This window comes from Heteronotia binoei, chromosome 3 (assembly GCF_032191835.1).
Source record: "Heteronotia binoei isolate CCM8104 ecotype False Entrance Well chromosome 3, APGP_CSIRO_Hbin_v1, whole genome shotgun sequence".
Classification (NCBI taxonomy): Eukaryota; Metazoa; Chordata; class Lepidosauria; order Squamata; family Gekkonidae; genus Heteronotia; species Heteronotia binoei.
The window spans coordinates 139,619,917-139,637,932 of record NC_083225.1 but is presented as its reverse complement, the minus strand read 5'-3'; the positions used below and the strand labels follow the sequence as shown (position 1 = coordinate 139,637,932).

General features: G+C 40.3%; 1 protein-coding gene across 2 annotated transcripts in view; it reads left to right on the top strand.

The window, feature by feature from the left end:
- Nucleotides 1-18,016, top strand: part of PHLDB2 (pleckstrin homology like domain family B member 2) — a 123,651-nt gene that overhangs the window by 44,523 nt on the left and 61,112 nt on the right. For both annotated transcript variants that reach the window (XM_060234527.1, XM_060234526.1), the window contains exons 5-7: nucleotides 4,073-4,456; nucleotides 10,628-10,771; nucleotides 12,986-13,123. In XM_060234527.1, the coding sequence (XP_060090510.1) occupies nucleotides 4,073-4,456; nucleotides 10,628-10,771; nucleotides 12,986-13,123 (666 nt within the window). The remainder of the gene's footprint in view (nucleotides 1-4,072; nucleotides 4,457-10,627; nucleotides 10,772-12,985; nucleotides 13,124-18,016) is intronic.

The window sequence follows — 18,016 nt, the reverse complement described above, 5'->3', positions numbered from 1 at the left end:
CTCCAGGAGGAGAGAGATCTATTGTCTAGAAAAAGTGTTGCCAACTCCAGGTTGGGAAATTCCTGGAGATTTGAGCATGGGGAGGGTGGAGTTTGAGGAGGGTTGGGAACTCAGACAGATACAATGCCATAGACTCCACCAGTCAAACCAGCAACTTCCTCCTGTGGAACTGTTGTTGCCAATCTCCAGGAGAGGGCTGCAGATCACTCAGAATTGCAACAGCTCTTCAGGTGGCAAATTTATTTATTACTTTCCATTTATATCCCGCCCTCTCCGCAAGCGGACTCAGGGCGGCTTACAACATCATAAAAACAATCAATCCAATAAAACATATAAAACCATAATTTACATATATCAACCTTAAAACCATTCTATAGCGCTATTTCAGTCCAGTATAGGCGGTATTGACTTCTCGACTCAAAGATCACTTCCCCTGGGGACTCTGTGTCATTATACCCTTCTGAGGTTGCTTCTCTCTTGCTTTGGTCCATGCTGTGATTTTGGGCCAGTCACATACTTTCAGTCTAACCTACCTCACAGGGTTGTTGTGCAGACCAAAATGGGAAGAGGAGAATGATGTAAATTGCTTTGGGCTATGCTGTGGAGAAAGAATGTACTTTTCCTAGGTAGAAGCTGCAGACAGGGAGGAAGACATTTAAAGTTGAAGTCAGATCAGTTCCTCTACAGCAGGTGTGGCCAACGGTAGCTCTCCAGATGTTTTTTGCCTACAACTCCCATCAGCCCCAGCCAGCATGGCCAATGGCTGGGGCTGATGGGAGTTGTAGGCAAAAAACATCTGGAGAGCTACCGTTGGCCACCCCTGCCCTACAGAAAACAGCTGCATTGGGTGAGTGGGAAGACACCAAGATTGGGGGGAGTGAATCCCACCACTTGGGTGAATGGATTGGAAGACAGCAAGGGTGGAAGGGGCACTTGTTCAGAACCTCTTTCTAGAGCTGTTCTAGAGCCCAAACACATTTGCTTATGAGCAGTCATTTAATATTAAATTCCATACTGCTACATTAAAGAATTCTGCAGGTCCAGGCCCCTTGCCTCCAAAGCAAGGTTCTGTGCATTATGAGCTCCAGTCTGTTGAGAAGTATTTGGAACTTACTGGAGACCTTGCATTCAGTGATACCTGCAGAGAAGGAGCTATTGAGGGATTGTGCCATTTGATTCGCAAATCCCAACATTAGCTGCTTCTTTCTATTCTATGAAAAATTCCAGGAAGAACTGAAAAATCTTATATTATTGTCCTCCTAGCAGGTATATACCATCAGATTATGGAGAAGGTAACTAAATTCTGCTCAATAGCAAAATATATCCGTGCTTCATTGGGCAAATAGTTATGTTGTTGTATTTCTATTACACCATGTTAATTTTACATATAGGATTTTTACTTTTCGAAAATGTGTATTTATTTTTTCTTTTAAAATTGATTTTTATGAGATCATGATTGATTGTATAACACAAATACTGGTTTGTTGGTTTGTTAACTACACTGGTCACTGACCATAACAATAAATACCGATCTGTCTAAACAACCAATAATGTTTAGTAATTTGACTTGCTTTATATTTGAATACACACACTTCTAGAAATTAAAAATAATCTGTTGATTACTGGTGTTCCTAGCAAATACTTGCAGTTTCTGCAGTATTTTCCTAATTTACAAAGCAGTCTTTAAATTTATGGACTGAACTGAAGGATGTAGGTGCAGAGAAACTGGGACTAGCTGGCTGCCAGAAGAGTGATGAGAAGAGACAGCACAAAATAGCAGCCGGCAGAACTTCCTGTGCATAAGCTCCCTAACGCCATAGTGTGCATATTGAAATAGAAATGAGGCAACATTCTCCTATTACTAATGCAGAAGCACTATGGCAAAGGAAGCTATATTTGTTGTTGGACACAGAGACATTCTTGAACATATGGTCTTTTAAGAACTTGTGATCTTTTATGTCTTCATGTTTGTCAATCTCAAAAATCATACATTTATCTTAAACTATCTGACATTTTGGATTTAAATGGTCTGCAGTTGTGTTTGGAAGGCTTCCTCTACATAAATGGATGGAAATGAGTTTTTAAAACACTGACCTTCTCAAGATTTTCTAATGATGTTAATCGGCTTTAAAGCTTCAGAGTGCTGCAATAGGTTGGTATATATTGTAGACTTTGTTATCAGAGCTTGTAAATAATGGGATTGTTCTGCAGCTGGGCTAGAAGGTAAGCTGTAGCTGTGTGAGCTACAATTTGATATGTCCTGCGTGTTCCAAAGAGTGGGTGAGGAGAGATGCTGAAACAGAACACATCCTGTTGCTATCTGTGGGGGTGGACTAGGAGATCTAGTATTGTTTATCCCAGCAGTTGATGTTCTGGTGAAGGTAGCAAAAGTGCCAGTAAAGGGCCTTGTTGCAGCATCAACAGATGGATAAGCGGTGGAGTTCCTGGCCAGCAGTCAGGCGGTGTTTTCAGAAATGGCTGGCCTGCACAAAGGATAAAGGCTTAAGAGGAAGAAAGCAAGTACAGCTTAACCCCATGAAGAGGGAGCTGGAGGCTTGTGGAGAAAATGTTTGGAGGGATCAAAGGAGTTTTGAGGTGCAACAATTTCATTGTCATGCTGTGTAGTTTATTGTCTTGCCTAATTTGTGGGGAGACAAAAGAGAAGGGAGGTAAAGTTAAGTTGGGGGATAATTTTAAAAAGAATGCGCTGTGACCAGTAGCACCACAAATGTAGCTTAACTAGCTTAACATTTGTCTATGACAAACAGGCAGACAAAAGTGCAGGTCTCGTGATGACAGTAATAATTTTGCTTTGGAACAATACACTGAGCTTTTGTTAAGTACATTTGTGCATATTTTTCATGAACAAATGGCATAATGGGTTCATTCAGATCAAAAGGGGCTTTTCTCCCCCCCCCCAGCAGAATAAAGCGTTCTTACTCTTTCTTGAAGCTTCATAAATATCCAGGGCTGTTTCTACTGCAATTAGAGCTGTAGTCCTATACATTTCTTTGGGACTAAGACACTATGGGTCTTACATCATAGCAAAGCTGTGTGATACTTACATGTTTTTGCATATTTTACTTTTGAATTTGGGGTTAGCTAAGGAATACAGCTGTGGTGATCGCCATGGTGAATATTGGGTTAAAGGGAAACTATAACAATTAGGCAGTTAATAGGTAAAGCTTTTTTTCTATTTGTAGTTGAACAAGTTAGCAGTTTTTTAATATTAAAAAAATAAAGCTGTAACATGATGTTTCCCTTATATTTTGACCCCACCATCCTTTGAAAAGTAATGTGACTTTGTACAGTATTTGAAGGTGCATAAAGCCTTTTGTTAGTTTGTTCCATTAATAAAGTGTGGTAATTCAGTCTTGGTTTCTGTTTTGCAATTATATACACTGCTCAAGTCCATATTATAAGACCAGATAAATATTTGTGTCATCTCATCAGGTGTGATTTATTGATCACATAAATTTATATACCCTTGGCTTCAGTGGAATTACCCAGATTTTGCATAGGTTCCTGTGATTAAGATGTCCTGTAGAATCCTAAATCATACAAATTTTAGATTTTATATTCTATTAATGTTAAATTTTTGTTAATGTTCTTACCAAAAAATTATACACTTACAATAGTTGAGACTATGCTTCCTGTGACTGATATCTTCTGCACAATAATCAGTAAACTGTAGAAGTTCTTAATTTAATTTTAAACAATATCATAGTTCAGTAGTTTCACAGGTCGTGCTAAAGCTATCTGTACTGCTAACACTGTATTCTATAAAGTTTCAGGCCAACATTAAAGGCATATGTAATATACTTTAATATTCATATTTGTATCGGAAAAACAATTTGGACTCTAAATATCAGTTGTAGTTACATCATATTACACTATGTAGGCCTTTTCTATTTTTAATTAATTTATGTTGTTCATTCTATTTATAATTAGTGTACCAGTTTTAGTATATTTTATCATCTGTTCCTGGACTTACCCTTTTTCTAATACCACAACTTCTGAATGTTTTCTGTCCTTTATTATTTTTATTTTTCATCCTTTCTTTCAATATTAGGAGCGGCAACGATTGGAGACCATTCTTAACCTGTGTGCAGAATATTCCAAACCTGACAGTGACTCTGCAACTGTAACAACTGTTGCTGATGTTCAAAAAATTAATAAAGAACTTGAAAAGCTTCAGTTTTCTGATGAAGATTCTGTATTTGAAGATTCCCGGATGACTCCAGATACAAGAATCAGGAACCATTTGCAACTGTCAGCTGATGATTCTGACTTCTCAGAATTCAGTGATCTTGGTCAAAACGTTATGGGTTTTCTTTCTCCTAGAGGGATCAGAACGAATAAACATTTAAATGAAAACAGGACACCTTCACCATTACCACCTTGTGCCTTCCTGAAGAATGTCAGTGAATCTTCTTATTTAAGCATCATGCCAAAGGTAATAGCAAAGTATTCTACAGGAGAGAAAATGATTTGAAATCTTAAAGGAAATAGTTAAAATAATCAATTCCGATTAAAAGCGTATAGCTAATTTTTTAAAAAGTTGTGCTAGGAGCTATCAGTTCTTCATGCACATTTCAGAAAAGTGCTCAGTTGTACCATTTCCTCTTTCCTCAATTCCTGTAGAAAGGAGGGTTCCCAAGCCAACCCATGATTGGCTGCAAACAGAAGAGCTTTCCAAGCTGTCACCACTAACTAATGGCCCAAGACTGAAGTTCCGTTTCATGTAGTGCAGACTCAGGACAGGACAGATGGGAACCAGGCTTTCTCTTTGCTGCTAGTAGTGGTGTCCAGGATCTAGATGACCCTCAGCCTCATCTCACATGCCAGATGGGAAGAGCAATATTTTCTCCTTAACTGTCCATAATGAGGACAATAGTCAAAAATAAAGGTGAGGGAGAGAAGCACCATGACCAGTTTTTTCTCTGCATGGAAGTTTGGTTCAAGTAAAGATAAAAATAGTTTTAAATTTGATCACTTTTATGTTCCTGTCCATTATATAGAAAAAAGTAATCCTCGGTGATGGTGTCACACACATGGGGTTCTCTGGTTAGTCTGTTCATTCACAAGTGAAATTATCACAAACTGTTAATAGTCAATTTTAGCATATGGGCCAGTGTTCTTGGCTTAGCCTTACAAATTAAAGCAGCCCTTTCTTTTTTATAGATCATAAATAAATTAGACTTCAAAATAATCCTTTCTTTTATTTGTAAGCTTCTTTGACCAATGATCTTAAGCTCACCATAATAACAGGACATTGAATAAAACTGCAAACAAAGACAAATTTACAGAAACAAAATTCCACAACAGTTAAAAAATCAAGTTAAAATCAAAATTACATAGCAATGTTATTATTAAATTCATTACAAACCTTCAAAATAATAAGTTTTTATTTAATTGTTCTGTTTAATTGAACTCTGGTTTTCCTGAATTGGGTTAAATTGTGAATTGTGAGCCGCCCTGAGCCACTTCGGTGGGAAGGGCGGGATATAAATTGAAATAAACTGAAACTGAAACTGCATTTAAAGTCATTGTAGGTAACCGTTTAAAGCCAGTGCCCCTCCCTTGCCTCCATCACCCTCCTCCGTATTTTGTTTGAGACTCTGGTTGGAGCTGACTAGAGTTCTTAAACAGGTATCTGGGGTCTCTATAGTTTCCACATCCTTGTTCTCTATAAGACACACACACAAAAAATTTCCTCTGCCCTCCCCAGACAGATATGGAGAGGAAGATACGAGGCAGGTTGAGGGAACAATTCACTTCCTCCTTCCTGTCTGTTATCTTACCGACTTAGAAATTCTAGGAAGAACAGCTGCTTGCCTTGTTCCTCTTTGATATTTCCCATTCTTGGAATGTATAAGGTAGTCTTTGGATGAGCGTTAAGCATTTCCAGAGACAGACACATTTAAGTAGATAACATGATTATAGGTTGGATCCAACAGAAGATTTCCATGTGAACAAGAGTCTTTCATTAAGCAGAAGGTAAAGATTGCTTCTTCCCTCAATGGCCTTGTGGAGACCTGGCAAGACCAGTTAACCAGGGCCATCGACAAAATAGCACCTCGGCGCCCTCTGCGCCCTCGTGTAAGGCTGGCCCCATGGTATACTCTGGAATTGCGCCAGCTGAAACAAGGGCTCAGACGACTAGAGAGGCAGTGGAGACATACTCGGGACGAAGCAATGAGAACATCTTATAGAACGTTTATGAAGTCTTATGAGATGGCAGTCAAGGCTGCAAAGAAGAACTACTTTGCAACCAAGATTGCATCTGCAAATTCGCGCCCGGCGCAACTATTTAGAATAATTGGAGACCTTGTATCATTGCCACAAGGCAAACCAAATATTAGAGAATTGGAAATCGGCTGTGAGGCATTTGCGAAATATTTTGCAGATAAAATCTCACTGCTCCGCCAAGACCTGCCTACCACCTTAGAAACAGTGAGTGAAATTGAGGCTCCGTGCCTGTCTCCGGGTTTAGAACTGGATCACTTCGACCCACTCGACCTGGAGGAAGTCGATGGGATCCTCTCTGCTGCTCGCCCAACAACATGTGATTTAGATCCCTTCCCCTCCTGGCTGATTAAATCCTGCCAGAGGGAGCTCAGATGTCCTTTACGGGACATCATAAATAGATCCCTCACTGAGGGGCATTTCCCGGCGCCCCTGAAAGAGGCGCTGGTTCGCCCTCTCCTAAAAAAATGTACAGCAGACCCGGCCGAATTGGCGAATTACCGACCGGTGTCTAATTTACCATTTTTAGGTAAAATCATTGAGAGGGCAGTGGCGTTGCAGCTACAGAGGTTCCTAGATGACACTTCCATCCTTGACCCATGTCAGTCTGGTTTCCGGCCGGGCCATGGGACGGAGACGGTTCTGGTCGCATTGACAGCTGACCTCCAGCGGCAACTGGATCGCGGCGGCGTTGCGGTACTGATGTTATTAGACCTGTCGGCGGCATTTGATACAGTCGACCATCAGTTGCTAAGATGTCGCCTCTCCGACATTGGGGTTAGGGGGTTAGCCTTACAATGGCTCTCCTCCTTCCTCTCAGGCCGGGGACAAAGGGTGGCCATTGGGGGCGAGCGGTCCCGGAGACACACACTAGATTGTGGTGTGCCTCAGGGGGCAGTTCTTTCCCCAATGTTATTCAACATCTATATGCGCCCCCTTGCCCAGATTGCCCGGAGGTTTGGGCTGGGTTGCCATCAATACGCAGATGACACCCAGCTCTATCTGCTAATGGATGGCTGGCCCGACTCCACCCTAGGGAACCTGGATCGGGCTCTACAGGCGGTTGCGACGTGGCTCAAGTTGAGTGGGCTGAAGCTGAACCCAGCGAAGACAGAGGTCTTTTGTGTGGGCCGCGGCGCTCTAGGAGGGGAAATAGCTCTCCCAGCTCTCGATGGCGCGCCATTGAAACCAGCGCGCCAGGTAAAGAGTCTGGGTGTTTTGCTGGAGCCTTCATTATCAATGGAGGCCCAGATAGCAGCCACTGCCAAGTCAGCCTTCTTCCATCTGAGGCGGGCAAGGCAGTTGGCCCCTTACCTGGAGCGTCGCGACCTCGCAACAGTGATCCACGCAACGGTCACCTCAAGATTGGACTACTGTAATGCCCTGTACTTGGGGCTACCTTTGTGCCGGACCTGGAAACTGCAGCTGGTGCAGAACGCGGCAGCCAGGCTACCAGGCTACTGTTAGGGCTCCCGAAATGGGAGCACATACGGCCAGGGCTGCGCGAACTGCCCTGGTTACCAATTGTATACCGAGTCCAGTACAAAGTTATTACCTTTAAAGTTATTACCTTTAAAGCCTTATATGGCCGAGGACCAGCCTACCTGAGGGACCGTCTCTCCCCATATGAACCCCAGAGGGCACTGAGATCAGTTGGGAAAAACAAAATGATTATCCCTGGACCGAGAGAAGTCAAACTGCAAAACACCAGAGTGCGGGCCTTTTCAGCTGCAGCCCCGGTCCTATGGAATCAGCTCCCAGAGGAGGTGCGGGCCCTGCGGAATCCCGACCAATTCCGCAGGGCCTGCAAAACGGTCCTCTTTAAACAAGCGTATGCCGGCTGCTGAATTAGGACCTAGAATAACCGTGTCTCAAGATTCTCGTCAGTATAGATACTTAAACTGGCAGGCACCAGCATCAGAATATTATTATGCTGCCAGATTAATTTAACTCAAACTGTGAATTTAAAAATTTTTTAACTATTAACGGGTTTTTATAATGTTTAGATGTTTTTACTGTTAACTAAGTCTTATTTATTACCTATTGTTGTACATGTATAGATGCTGTTAGGCGCCCTGAGCCGCCTCGGCGGGGAGGGCGGGATACAAATAAAATTTATTATTATTATTATTATTATTATTCACCATCTGCTTGTACGAAGTGAAAGTGGTTATATCTTTTCCCCATGATGAAGACACAATGCAAGTTATTTCTTCTGATTCACTTTCAAAATTACATTGAATGAAATCAAGCGAAGCATTGCGTATTTTCCACTGCTATGCATGCATATTGTTGTTTCATTAAAAATGGTGTTCGAGCACAGTGGCTTACTGCTTGCACAAATAGTAGTGCACCAACTGCATTTTTCTTTCTGCTTATCCAAGGAAAGGGAAGAACAGAATGAATGAATGAATGCTGGCTACAGTCTTTCACCCAGAAGTCAGAGAGACTAGAAATCAATCAGTCACTAAGCCCCCATTTGACCTACTGGGATGCAACTAGTTCATAAACATTTCGACTGATCTTCTTCAGAGTCTGATCATCCACTGACCAATTAACTTTATTAAAGCATACTCGAGTGAAAATCATTACCTTTAAGTTATAATAATAAATTATTCTTCATCTTTACAGAATTTTGAAAAGAATAATAAAGCTAGGCATAAGCCAGTTTCTGTTTGAGAAAGCAAAACTACATTATCTGCATACATCAGGAATGAGACCTCCTTATTAGCTAGTATGGAGGAATGATAACTCTTAATTCTGAAGCAACTCTGAAGGTTATTAATTGCATTTTCCGTCATTCCAGGCACTTGTTTACCCCCCTCCAAATTATAGCAATGATAGTGTTCATTTGGAGAAATAGAAATTAGGCAATGCAGGCTTAATTTCTTTTGTGTATACCTCAACTGTCCACTCTCTTTTAGTCTTAGTCCTTCAGATGTGGAAGTCTTATTGAAAGTAGTGTAAGTTTCATAAAAATTCATCCAACAGATGAATTCCTATGGATGCTTAACGTGAACTGTGCCATTTTTAGTTTTATAATATTATTTACAGGAAAATAATTTTGTATGTTCTATAATTTACTTCTGAGTCTTGTAAGAATTAATATCTTGAAATAAGAATATATTCCCTTTATCTTCCCCAGTTTTCCTCTTCTCTTCTAAAATGCTTAGTGCTTAATATGCTTTATTATAGAGTAATCCACTTGTCTTCACTGGCACCTCTATAAAGAATTCAAGGATTGCAGCCTGTAGCATATCCTTGTGATCATTCTTTGCTGCCCATAAGTAAGAGATCCTGTTTGTAATCCTCCTTTAGGAAGATGAAATCCAAGACTCAGTATCAGTGTTACCCAAGTAGGATACCAGTGAAAAGCAGGCTTTCCTGCTTGGATTACTAGAGCTAATAAAGAAAACAATTTGTTAGACTAGGCTTCTGTTATATTAGAATTGTAGTCACTTACTAAAAATAAAATCTGTTCTAAAATTCTAGGATTCCACATGCAAAATTACATTGCTCAGTCTGAGAGTAGAGAAATATATGGTTTACTAATACTGTAAAATTAAGAACTGGAAATTGGATGGGCCTGGGTGTAATTCTCAGATGCAGATATATTGTTATGCAAGCAGTTTGACCTCTAAATACAGTTAGGTTCCCTATGAAAAGAAAAGTTAAGTCTGGCTATTTGCAGCATAATCCTAAATACAGTTTCTTTCTTTCTGAGTTTACTGAAGTGAACTGATTTAGAAGGATATAACTCTGCTTCAGACTGCAATATAAATCTTTTTCTATGCTAAGGAGTCTGATGCTGGAAATGGTTGCTGGTTGAAAGCACTCCTGATACTAGTTTGGTTTTTTTTTGCAAATATTGTCCAGTAAATGGATATGGAAGAGAAAGGGCAGGGAAGTTAAAGTGTTCTTGAGGACTATGTCAACGCAATAAGAACATAAGAGAAGCCATGTTGGATCAGGCCAACAGCCCATCAAGTCCAACACTCTGTGTCACACAGTGGCAAAATTTTTTATATACACACATACACTGTGGCTAATAGCCACTGATGGACCTGTGCTCCATATTTTTATCTAAACCCTTCTTGAAGGTGGCTATACTTGTGGCCGCCACCACCTCCTGTGGCAGTGAATTCCACATGTTAATCACCCTTTGGGTGAAGAAGTACTTCCTTTTATCCGTTTTAACCTGTCTGCTCAATATTAAGGGTGGGGGAATTACAGTGTGATTGTTGATGTTGCTAAAACCTCATTGATATAAACAACTTTTTTTTTAACATCTTCTAGTTAATATTTAGGAAAAATAAAAATAAGTAATGCACAATTTGAGCACTGTATTAAAACAAATGTAATATTGATTTTATTGTAGACAACAGAATGCGTTAGTGATGAACAACGAGCACTGGAGCTTAATCAAATGGAAGAACAGCACATTATAATACTGAATAACTTGGAAGAAGTTGAACAAAAGATCAAAGAGTTAAATGATCAAATGGATGAATCTTCCAGAGAGGTAGAACAATATAGATTGCTGCTGTAATATATTATTTTATCTCATTTAACAATCTGGTTTGATATATGAAAGTGCACATATGTTCAAGACATTGTAAGCAGGCTGAAAGACAGCTACACAGAAACATATCACAGATGAGTATTTTGTGTACTACAGCAAAGCAGGATAAGAAATTGCCTCCTTGGCTTATTGTACACTAATGGGACAAATTTATCAGCTCTAGGACTGCCAAATCCTTGGTTGGAGTGGAGGATATCCTGGCCCAACTCTGAGTAGCAGCAAAACAAAACTAACCCCCTTCTGCATGACTGACTGTGTTGCCATATAATTTCCAGTAAAAACTGGAAATTAGATAGGGTAGCTGTAGGAATCTGCTAGAAACTCTATGATAAAACCATAGAGTTTATGGATGTTCCTAGAGCCACCTATGTCACTTCCAGTTTTTTTTTTTACAGATGTGATGCCACAGTCACATCACCCTGCTCCCATACCCATGCCTGGCAACACTAATAGCACTGAAATCCTATAACAATATATGTCCAGACTTCAGGCTTTTTATGTTACATGCATCTTAAAATAGTAATTCTAAACTACTGATGGTAAAAAGATAGAAATGGGTTTTGAAATGTAATTTTAAATTAAATTTTTACTCTTTGTTATATAAGCGTCTGTTTAAAAAATATCATTTCAACTGAAGCTTGAATAAGGTGCAAGCATATAAAGGCCTCACAGTAGACAGTAGTTTATAACTGTGCTTTTATCAAACCTTGGTTAGTTGTGACAGTTAAATGCAGACTATGTTTTGCTGGGTAATACCAAGCTGGGATTTCAAACTAGTTTCTAACTGGCTTATTGTTGGTCCCAATTATGGTTTATTGTGAGGTCTGAAATAAAAATACAGTTTCACTGCTTCTTGCAGCTACTGTGAGATGAAAAAAGCAAAAGAAAGGCAAAAAGGAAATTAGCTTCAAACTGGTATTTGTTACTTTTGATCAGTAGATTAATCAGTTAAAGTCTGTTACACAACCAGTGTTTGAACAAACTGAACTATTGTAATATCTGAATGTGGCTGTAATCTCAGAAAGCTAAACTGATTTGTTTTCATTCAAACACATGTAATTAAAGATTAGGGTTGCGAGATCTCCTCATTAGTCTGGCAGGAGTATTTGGGGGCATTCCAGGGGTAGGCAGGGCATGACATCATCAGGTGATGCTCTGGTTTTTGGGCAAACTCTATACAGTTAAACTTGCCTTAAACCGTAGAGTTTGGCCAAAAAACAGAGTGTCCCCCATGTCATGTCCCTGATGCAGTCCCTGATACATCTATATGTGCTCCCTCACCCAGCTAATCCAGGTGTTTGGGCTGGGTTGTCATCAGTATGCTGATCACATCCAGCTGTATCTGCAGTTGGATGGCCAACCTGACTCTGCCCCAGATATTCTGGCCAGGGCTCTGGAGGAGACTGTGGCTGACTAGTTGCAACAGAGCTGGCTGAAACTGAATTCAGCTAAGATGGGGGTCCTGTACCTGAGTCATGGGGAATTGGATTGGGAATCCAACTTCGGACCTTTGGCATCATTGACACCCCAATGGTGATGAGTCTAGGGAGATTCTGGGTGCCTCCATTTTCACTGAGGCCCAGGTCACCAATGTTGGCAGGTCAGCCTTTTACCATCTCCAGCTGGTCAGGCAATAGGTTCCCTGGGTTTTCTCCCCATGACCTGGCAACCGTGATCCATTTAATTATCACTTCCAGGTTATAACTCACTTTACATGGGCCTGACCTGGAAACTTCAGCGGGTACAATATGCAGCAGCATGCCTGCTGACTCAGATGTCTACGTGGATGCACATTTTCATTTCATTTCATTTCATTTCATTTCATTTCATTTCATTTCATTTCATTTCATTATCATGTTTTTATTAACTGCTGTTTATTGTTTTACTATGTGTTGTGAGCTGACCTGAACCCACTTGTAGGGTAGGGTGGGATACAGATATAATTAATTAATTAACCAATTAATTAATTCCACTGTTCCTTATTTCTCAGATTTCATTTTGCATATCTGTATAAAAAGATCTCAAGAAGTTTCACATAGAGCTTGCATCATCACTTTTTTTTATAATGAATGATGTATGAAAAAACTGTCCAAAAGCATGCTGCAGAATTTCTTTGTGAACACGACTGAGGTTGGGAATACTTTGTGTTCTTAGATGGATATGGAATGTGCCTTATTGGATGGGGAGCAGAAATCTGAAACAGCTGAACTTCTCAAGGAGAAGGAAATACTGGATCATTTAAACAGGAAGATAGCAGAATTGGAGAGAAATGTTATTGGCGAGAAGACGAAGGTAAATAATGACATATCCATACTTTTTGCACAGAATTGGAGTTTTATCCAACATTACTTGAAAAATAATGTTTCAGGGATGCGTTTTAATAATAAACTTGTGTTCTAATTAGATGCCATTTACTGACTCCTCTTTAGAGTTCATGGAAATGAAGATTTGTATTTTTAAACTGAAATTTGCGTATTGAAGAAAATGATGGGGTTTTTTTTAAAGAAACAGTTTTTAAACTTTGAAGAATTAGGAACCAAGTTCTGTATGGGGGGGAATTTGCATGTTAATATCACATCCACAGTAGTTTTCCCCCATTCTACTAGTTTACTATATGGTGTATAACCTGCAATGGGTTTCCCTAGACATTCACACGCTATGAGCAATTTAACTTCTTTGTAGTAGTAGTAGTAGTAGTAGTAATGATAACAACAACAAGAACAACAACTACCACTTTCTCTAAACACAGTTTTGATTTCTTATTGCATAAAATATAATCAAAGCAAAAAAAAGTATCATAGCTAGAATTTTCCACTATAGTTGTGTGTGTGTGTGAATGACTGTGTCATAAAATGCAAACACTTCAATTTTAGGATGTTGCCAAAATCTTAGAATCTCAAGATTATTTAACTGTTTGCCACTTTCCTCCTCCCTACATTCCTGTGCACTCAAACCTCTCCTACCCCAAGAGATCCATACACATCAGGCACAAGTGGCATCTGGGCAATCAGGGAGTAGAAAATTTGCAGGTAGAGAAAGAAGTGTCTCCCTTCCCACTTTTCTGTTCCACATTTTCCACTCCTCAAACTGCTTGCAGTAAAAAACAAACTTAAAGAGGCTTGGTCAGTGCCTTCTAGCTAAGAATACATCAGAATGATCATAGTTTTCATACTGGGCAGTTAAGGTTTGACTTGGTAATTTTTATTTAAGCTTTCAGGTTTCTGATTCTGAAATTGTTCCAAATTTCTCTTTTCTTTTAAAAAGTATTTTTAATGCTAGGACATTTCATAAACAAGAAAGCTTAATGTTTAATGATATTGGTTGTGGGTGATAATCTAAAGACAAATGATGAATTTGTCATACCAAAGATTTTTTTGATTTTTTGTAATCAGTATTAAAAAGTATTTATGGACCCCCTTCCCAATTAAGACAGTGGAAAGAACTTGAATGCATTAATTCAGAGCTACCAATGGTAGTTCACTAATGATTTGGAGAGGTTGTATTGCACCTGAATCTTTGCCAGATATTTTTTTTGACTCATTAAATGTATGTTTGCAGTGTAAAATCACATGCCATATCATTTCCCCAGTCACATTCCACTTTCTGGCATTACTGCTTGCTCCCTGACAGCTGTAATGACATGTTCTACAAGTGAATAGATTTTTGCAAATAGTGAAATTATATCTCCATGCAACTTATGAAAGATAAAACCAACTTCATTCACAGAAATATAGTATAAATGATGACACTTCTGTTTGAGGTGGTTATAGCTTGATGTTTATGGAAAGAGTTAAGTGCTGGAATGAATTGTTGATCTGGGCACCTGTTGGACAGGAAGTCTTGCACAAGTTCATCTGACCAGTGTAGGAACACCTGTTTCAGGAGCTTGTGAAATTCTTAAAAAAACAGTATCATAAAAGGAAGATCTATGATTTACCATCTGGGTGCTTAAAATAGACTAAAGGGAGAGTTTTCATACTCCTTGTAATTTTATTCATCATTTCTGAAGATGTTAAGCACAATATGTACTCAGTTCTTCTACTTACTTTACTGGTTTACGACAACAAGGAGGGAAACATCCTTTCTCCTTTCACAGCAATCTAATTAAATGATATTAATCATCATGGAAATAATAAATTCAGTTTATTTGTTTAATTCATACGTAGTGACAAGCTTTATTCACAATTAGTAAAATGGTAACATTTATACTATTTATACTAGCCTGTGTATTCTACATGATTTGCCAATAAGTTGTATGTCAAGAGACTAATCAGTGAGATTCAAATGCATTTGAATAGGAAGTATGGATAAAGAATAGGATAGACTGAGAAAGGGCAAGAAACTATTGAATCTGCCTGGCAGGGCAAATAAGAGAGTAGCCCATTTAGAAGTGCTTTTTCCTGAGTATTCCTGCCTGAGAGTGTTATAATTGGAGGGATGAAAGCTGAAACTAAAGCAAAACCTCTTAAAAGATCTCAGTATAGTTCAAAACTTTTGTCCATTATTCATTATTCTTAGGAATTTGATATTAAATCTCACTGATCATTCTCTTCATATACAACTTATTTGGCAAATCATGTAGAATACCCAGCAGCAGGCATCTTGTTTTTCTTTAATTCTCTGAATTTCCCAGGAGTACCAATTCTTTCCAGGCAATTGGATCAAATCAGGTAAAGGGTGACTCCAACACAAAACCAAACAGAGCTACAGGTCTGGCTACCTCATTCTCTTTCTCTCCCTCCCAACCTTTGTAGAGGTGAGGTTGCATCTTTGCAAGTAGGAACTCCTTGGTCCAATTGCTTGAAACTTGGGTGGCCTTCAGCAGACTAGCTGAGCTTCAGTAGGTGGTCTTCAGCAGAGCTAGCACCTCTGTAGTTTTGGTGTCATTTAATTGAAAAATGGCCATCCCCTCAAAGTCCCCCAAAATGGTGTTTGTCCTTCAACTTTGCGGACAGATATGGTGAGGGGTGTTTTTCTTCAAAGGAAGTTTTCTTCACTTTTTGAAAGGTGACAACCAATGAATAGACCACAACAAGGAAGGCTGGCAAATGCAGAGTTTTCAGAAGCTAAGTAAACAATTTTAATGGTCAGTCACTGTGAGAACAGGAAAATGAGAAGGTTTTTTTTTAAGTACATATGGCCAGCAGATGCTCTCCAGCTAGGCTACTGCTTGACCACCATTTCTTCCCTCATAAAGGTAAAGGTAGTCCCCTGTGCAAGCACCAGTCATTTCCGACTCTGGAGTGATGTTGCATCACGACGTTTTCATGACAGACTTTTTACAGGGTGGTTTGCCATTGCTTTCCCCAGTCATCTAGACTCCCCCCCATAGGAATTAGTAGAGAGAACTTAGTGCACACATGCCAAAATGCACCTGCTTTGGTGATCTATAAAACCAAACCCTTTGTTCAATTGGCTTGAAATTTAAGGAATCTTTATATTAGAAGGATTGTGTCTGTTCAAATTTATATACTATTTTTTATAAAATGTACCCCAGATCCTCTTAAACATTAATCCACTGAAAATAATGCCCCCAAACTCTGGAACTTGAGAAACCACACAGATCTGAAACCTAAACTGGCCCTAAAATAAGTAACCACAGTAACACCCCACCCCTCCAGCCTGGCTCTGAAATTATGATTTTTCCCCCTATGCCCATCTCTATTAAGCAATACAGGATACTGCACTTTTGGTGCAGAATGCTCTAGAACAGTGCCCCCCCCCCAACCTTTTAGGCACCAGGGACTGGCACTAGGGCCGGCCCACCCACCACAGCCCCAGGGCCAGCAGTGTGGTGGCACCAAATTTGGCCCCCCCCCCTGCAATGTTGCACAGCCTCTCTGCCCTGCTTTCTCAAGTGGCCCTCCTTCTCCCTTCATTTTTACAATTTTAAAGCGGGGGAAGGGGCGGTGAAGCGCCACCTTCCCCGGCTCTTTGAAGACCAACCCCTTCACCGATCAGCTGATCGGTGGGGAAAACCACGACAGCAGCTGCGGGCGACCCACTAAAAAAGTGGTGCTGCCTTTGCCTCCTCCCCACTTCCTTCCTGAAAGTGGGAAGGAAGTGGGGAGGTGGCAAGGACGGTGCCACTTCTTCAGCAGGTCGCCTGCCACTGCTGTTGCAGTTTCCCCAGCCAATCAGCTGACCAAGGGGGGGTTGGCCTGTAGGGAGCCGGGGAAGGTGGCGCTTCACCACCCCTTCCGTGGCCTTAAAATGGTACAAACAGAGGGAGGAGGAGGTGCCGTGGGGAGGGGGGTAAGTCTGTGTGGTGCTGCCAGGGTGGGTGTGCGATGGCCGGTACTGGTCCGTAGCCCGGGGGTTGGGAACCCCTGCTCTAGATGAGTTATCACATGGAAGATTTACCAGTATTGCTTGGGTAATGCAAAGGAATTTAAGTTTGATTATGGTATCTTGATTGATGTTTTGTTTATTTTTGCCTTATTGCAAAAAGCTACATAGACAGTGCATTTTATTTCTATATCATGGTAGGTTTTTTTCTAGCTGTTTATACTATTCATATTTGGAAGGAAGTTAATATTTTGATTCCAGGAAATTTTCAAGTAAGTTAGTTTGTCTTTTACACAGAAAGCTTCATTGCTTAGCTTCTCTAGGGGTAAAGCCAGACGTACCATTAGTGGCGACACAGCTCCGTCTCGCTGATGGATTAAATGTGTTCATTCAGACATCCACATCTGGCAATCGAGCGTCATCCAGGGTCATTCCGACTTGCTGCGGATCAGTGTCGCATTAATTTGACAGCGCAGAAAGTCCGGCCCTTTTTCAAAACAGCGGCACAAAATCGGCTTTTTTCTGTTTGGACAGCTCACACGCGATACTGCCCCTTGGAATGTTTACCGCCCCTCCCACCTTTTAAAAAAAAAACCAGCAGGCATGCGCATTGCCAGATCATCCGGAAATCTGAGGTGATGCTTCTGCTTCTCCAATCAATTTCGGGGGGGGGGGGGAGTTATCCCACTCTTCAGAACAGAAAAAAAATCTTTTTTTTCAATGTGGAGGATTTTTAGATATCATTGTCACTTCCATTTTCTAGGAAATTAATTCCTGGCAGTTCCTGGTTTGAATCCGCAATGTTAATTCCAGAAATTTTCCCCCTTCCCCCCTGCCTCTGAAGCATTGTTTGATTTCCCACCTCCAAACAGTTGGGCGCATATTCAATAGACCCCC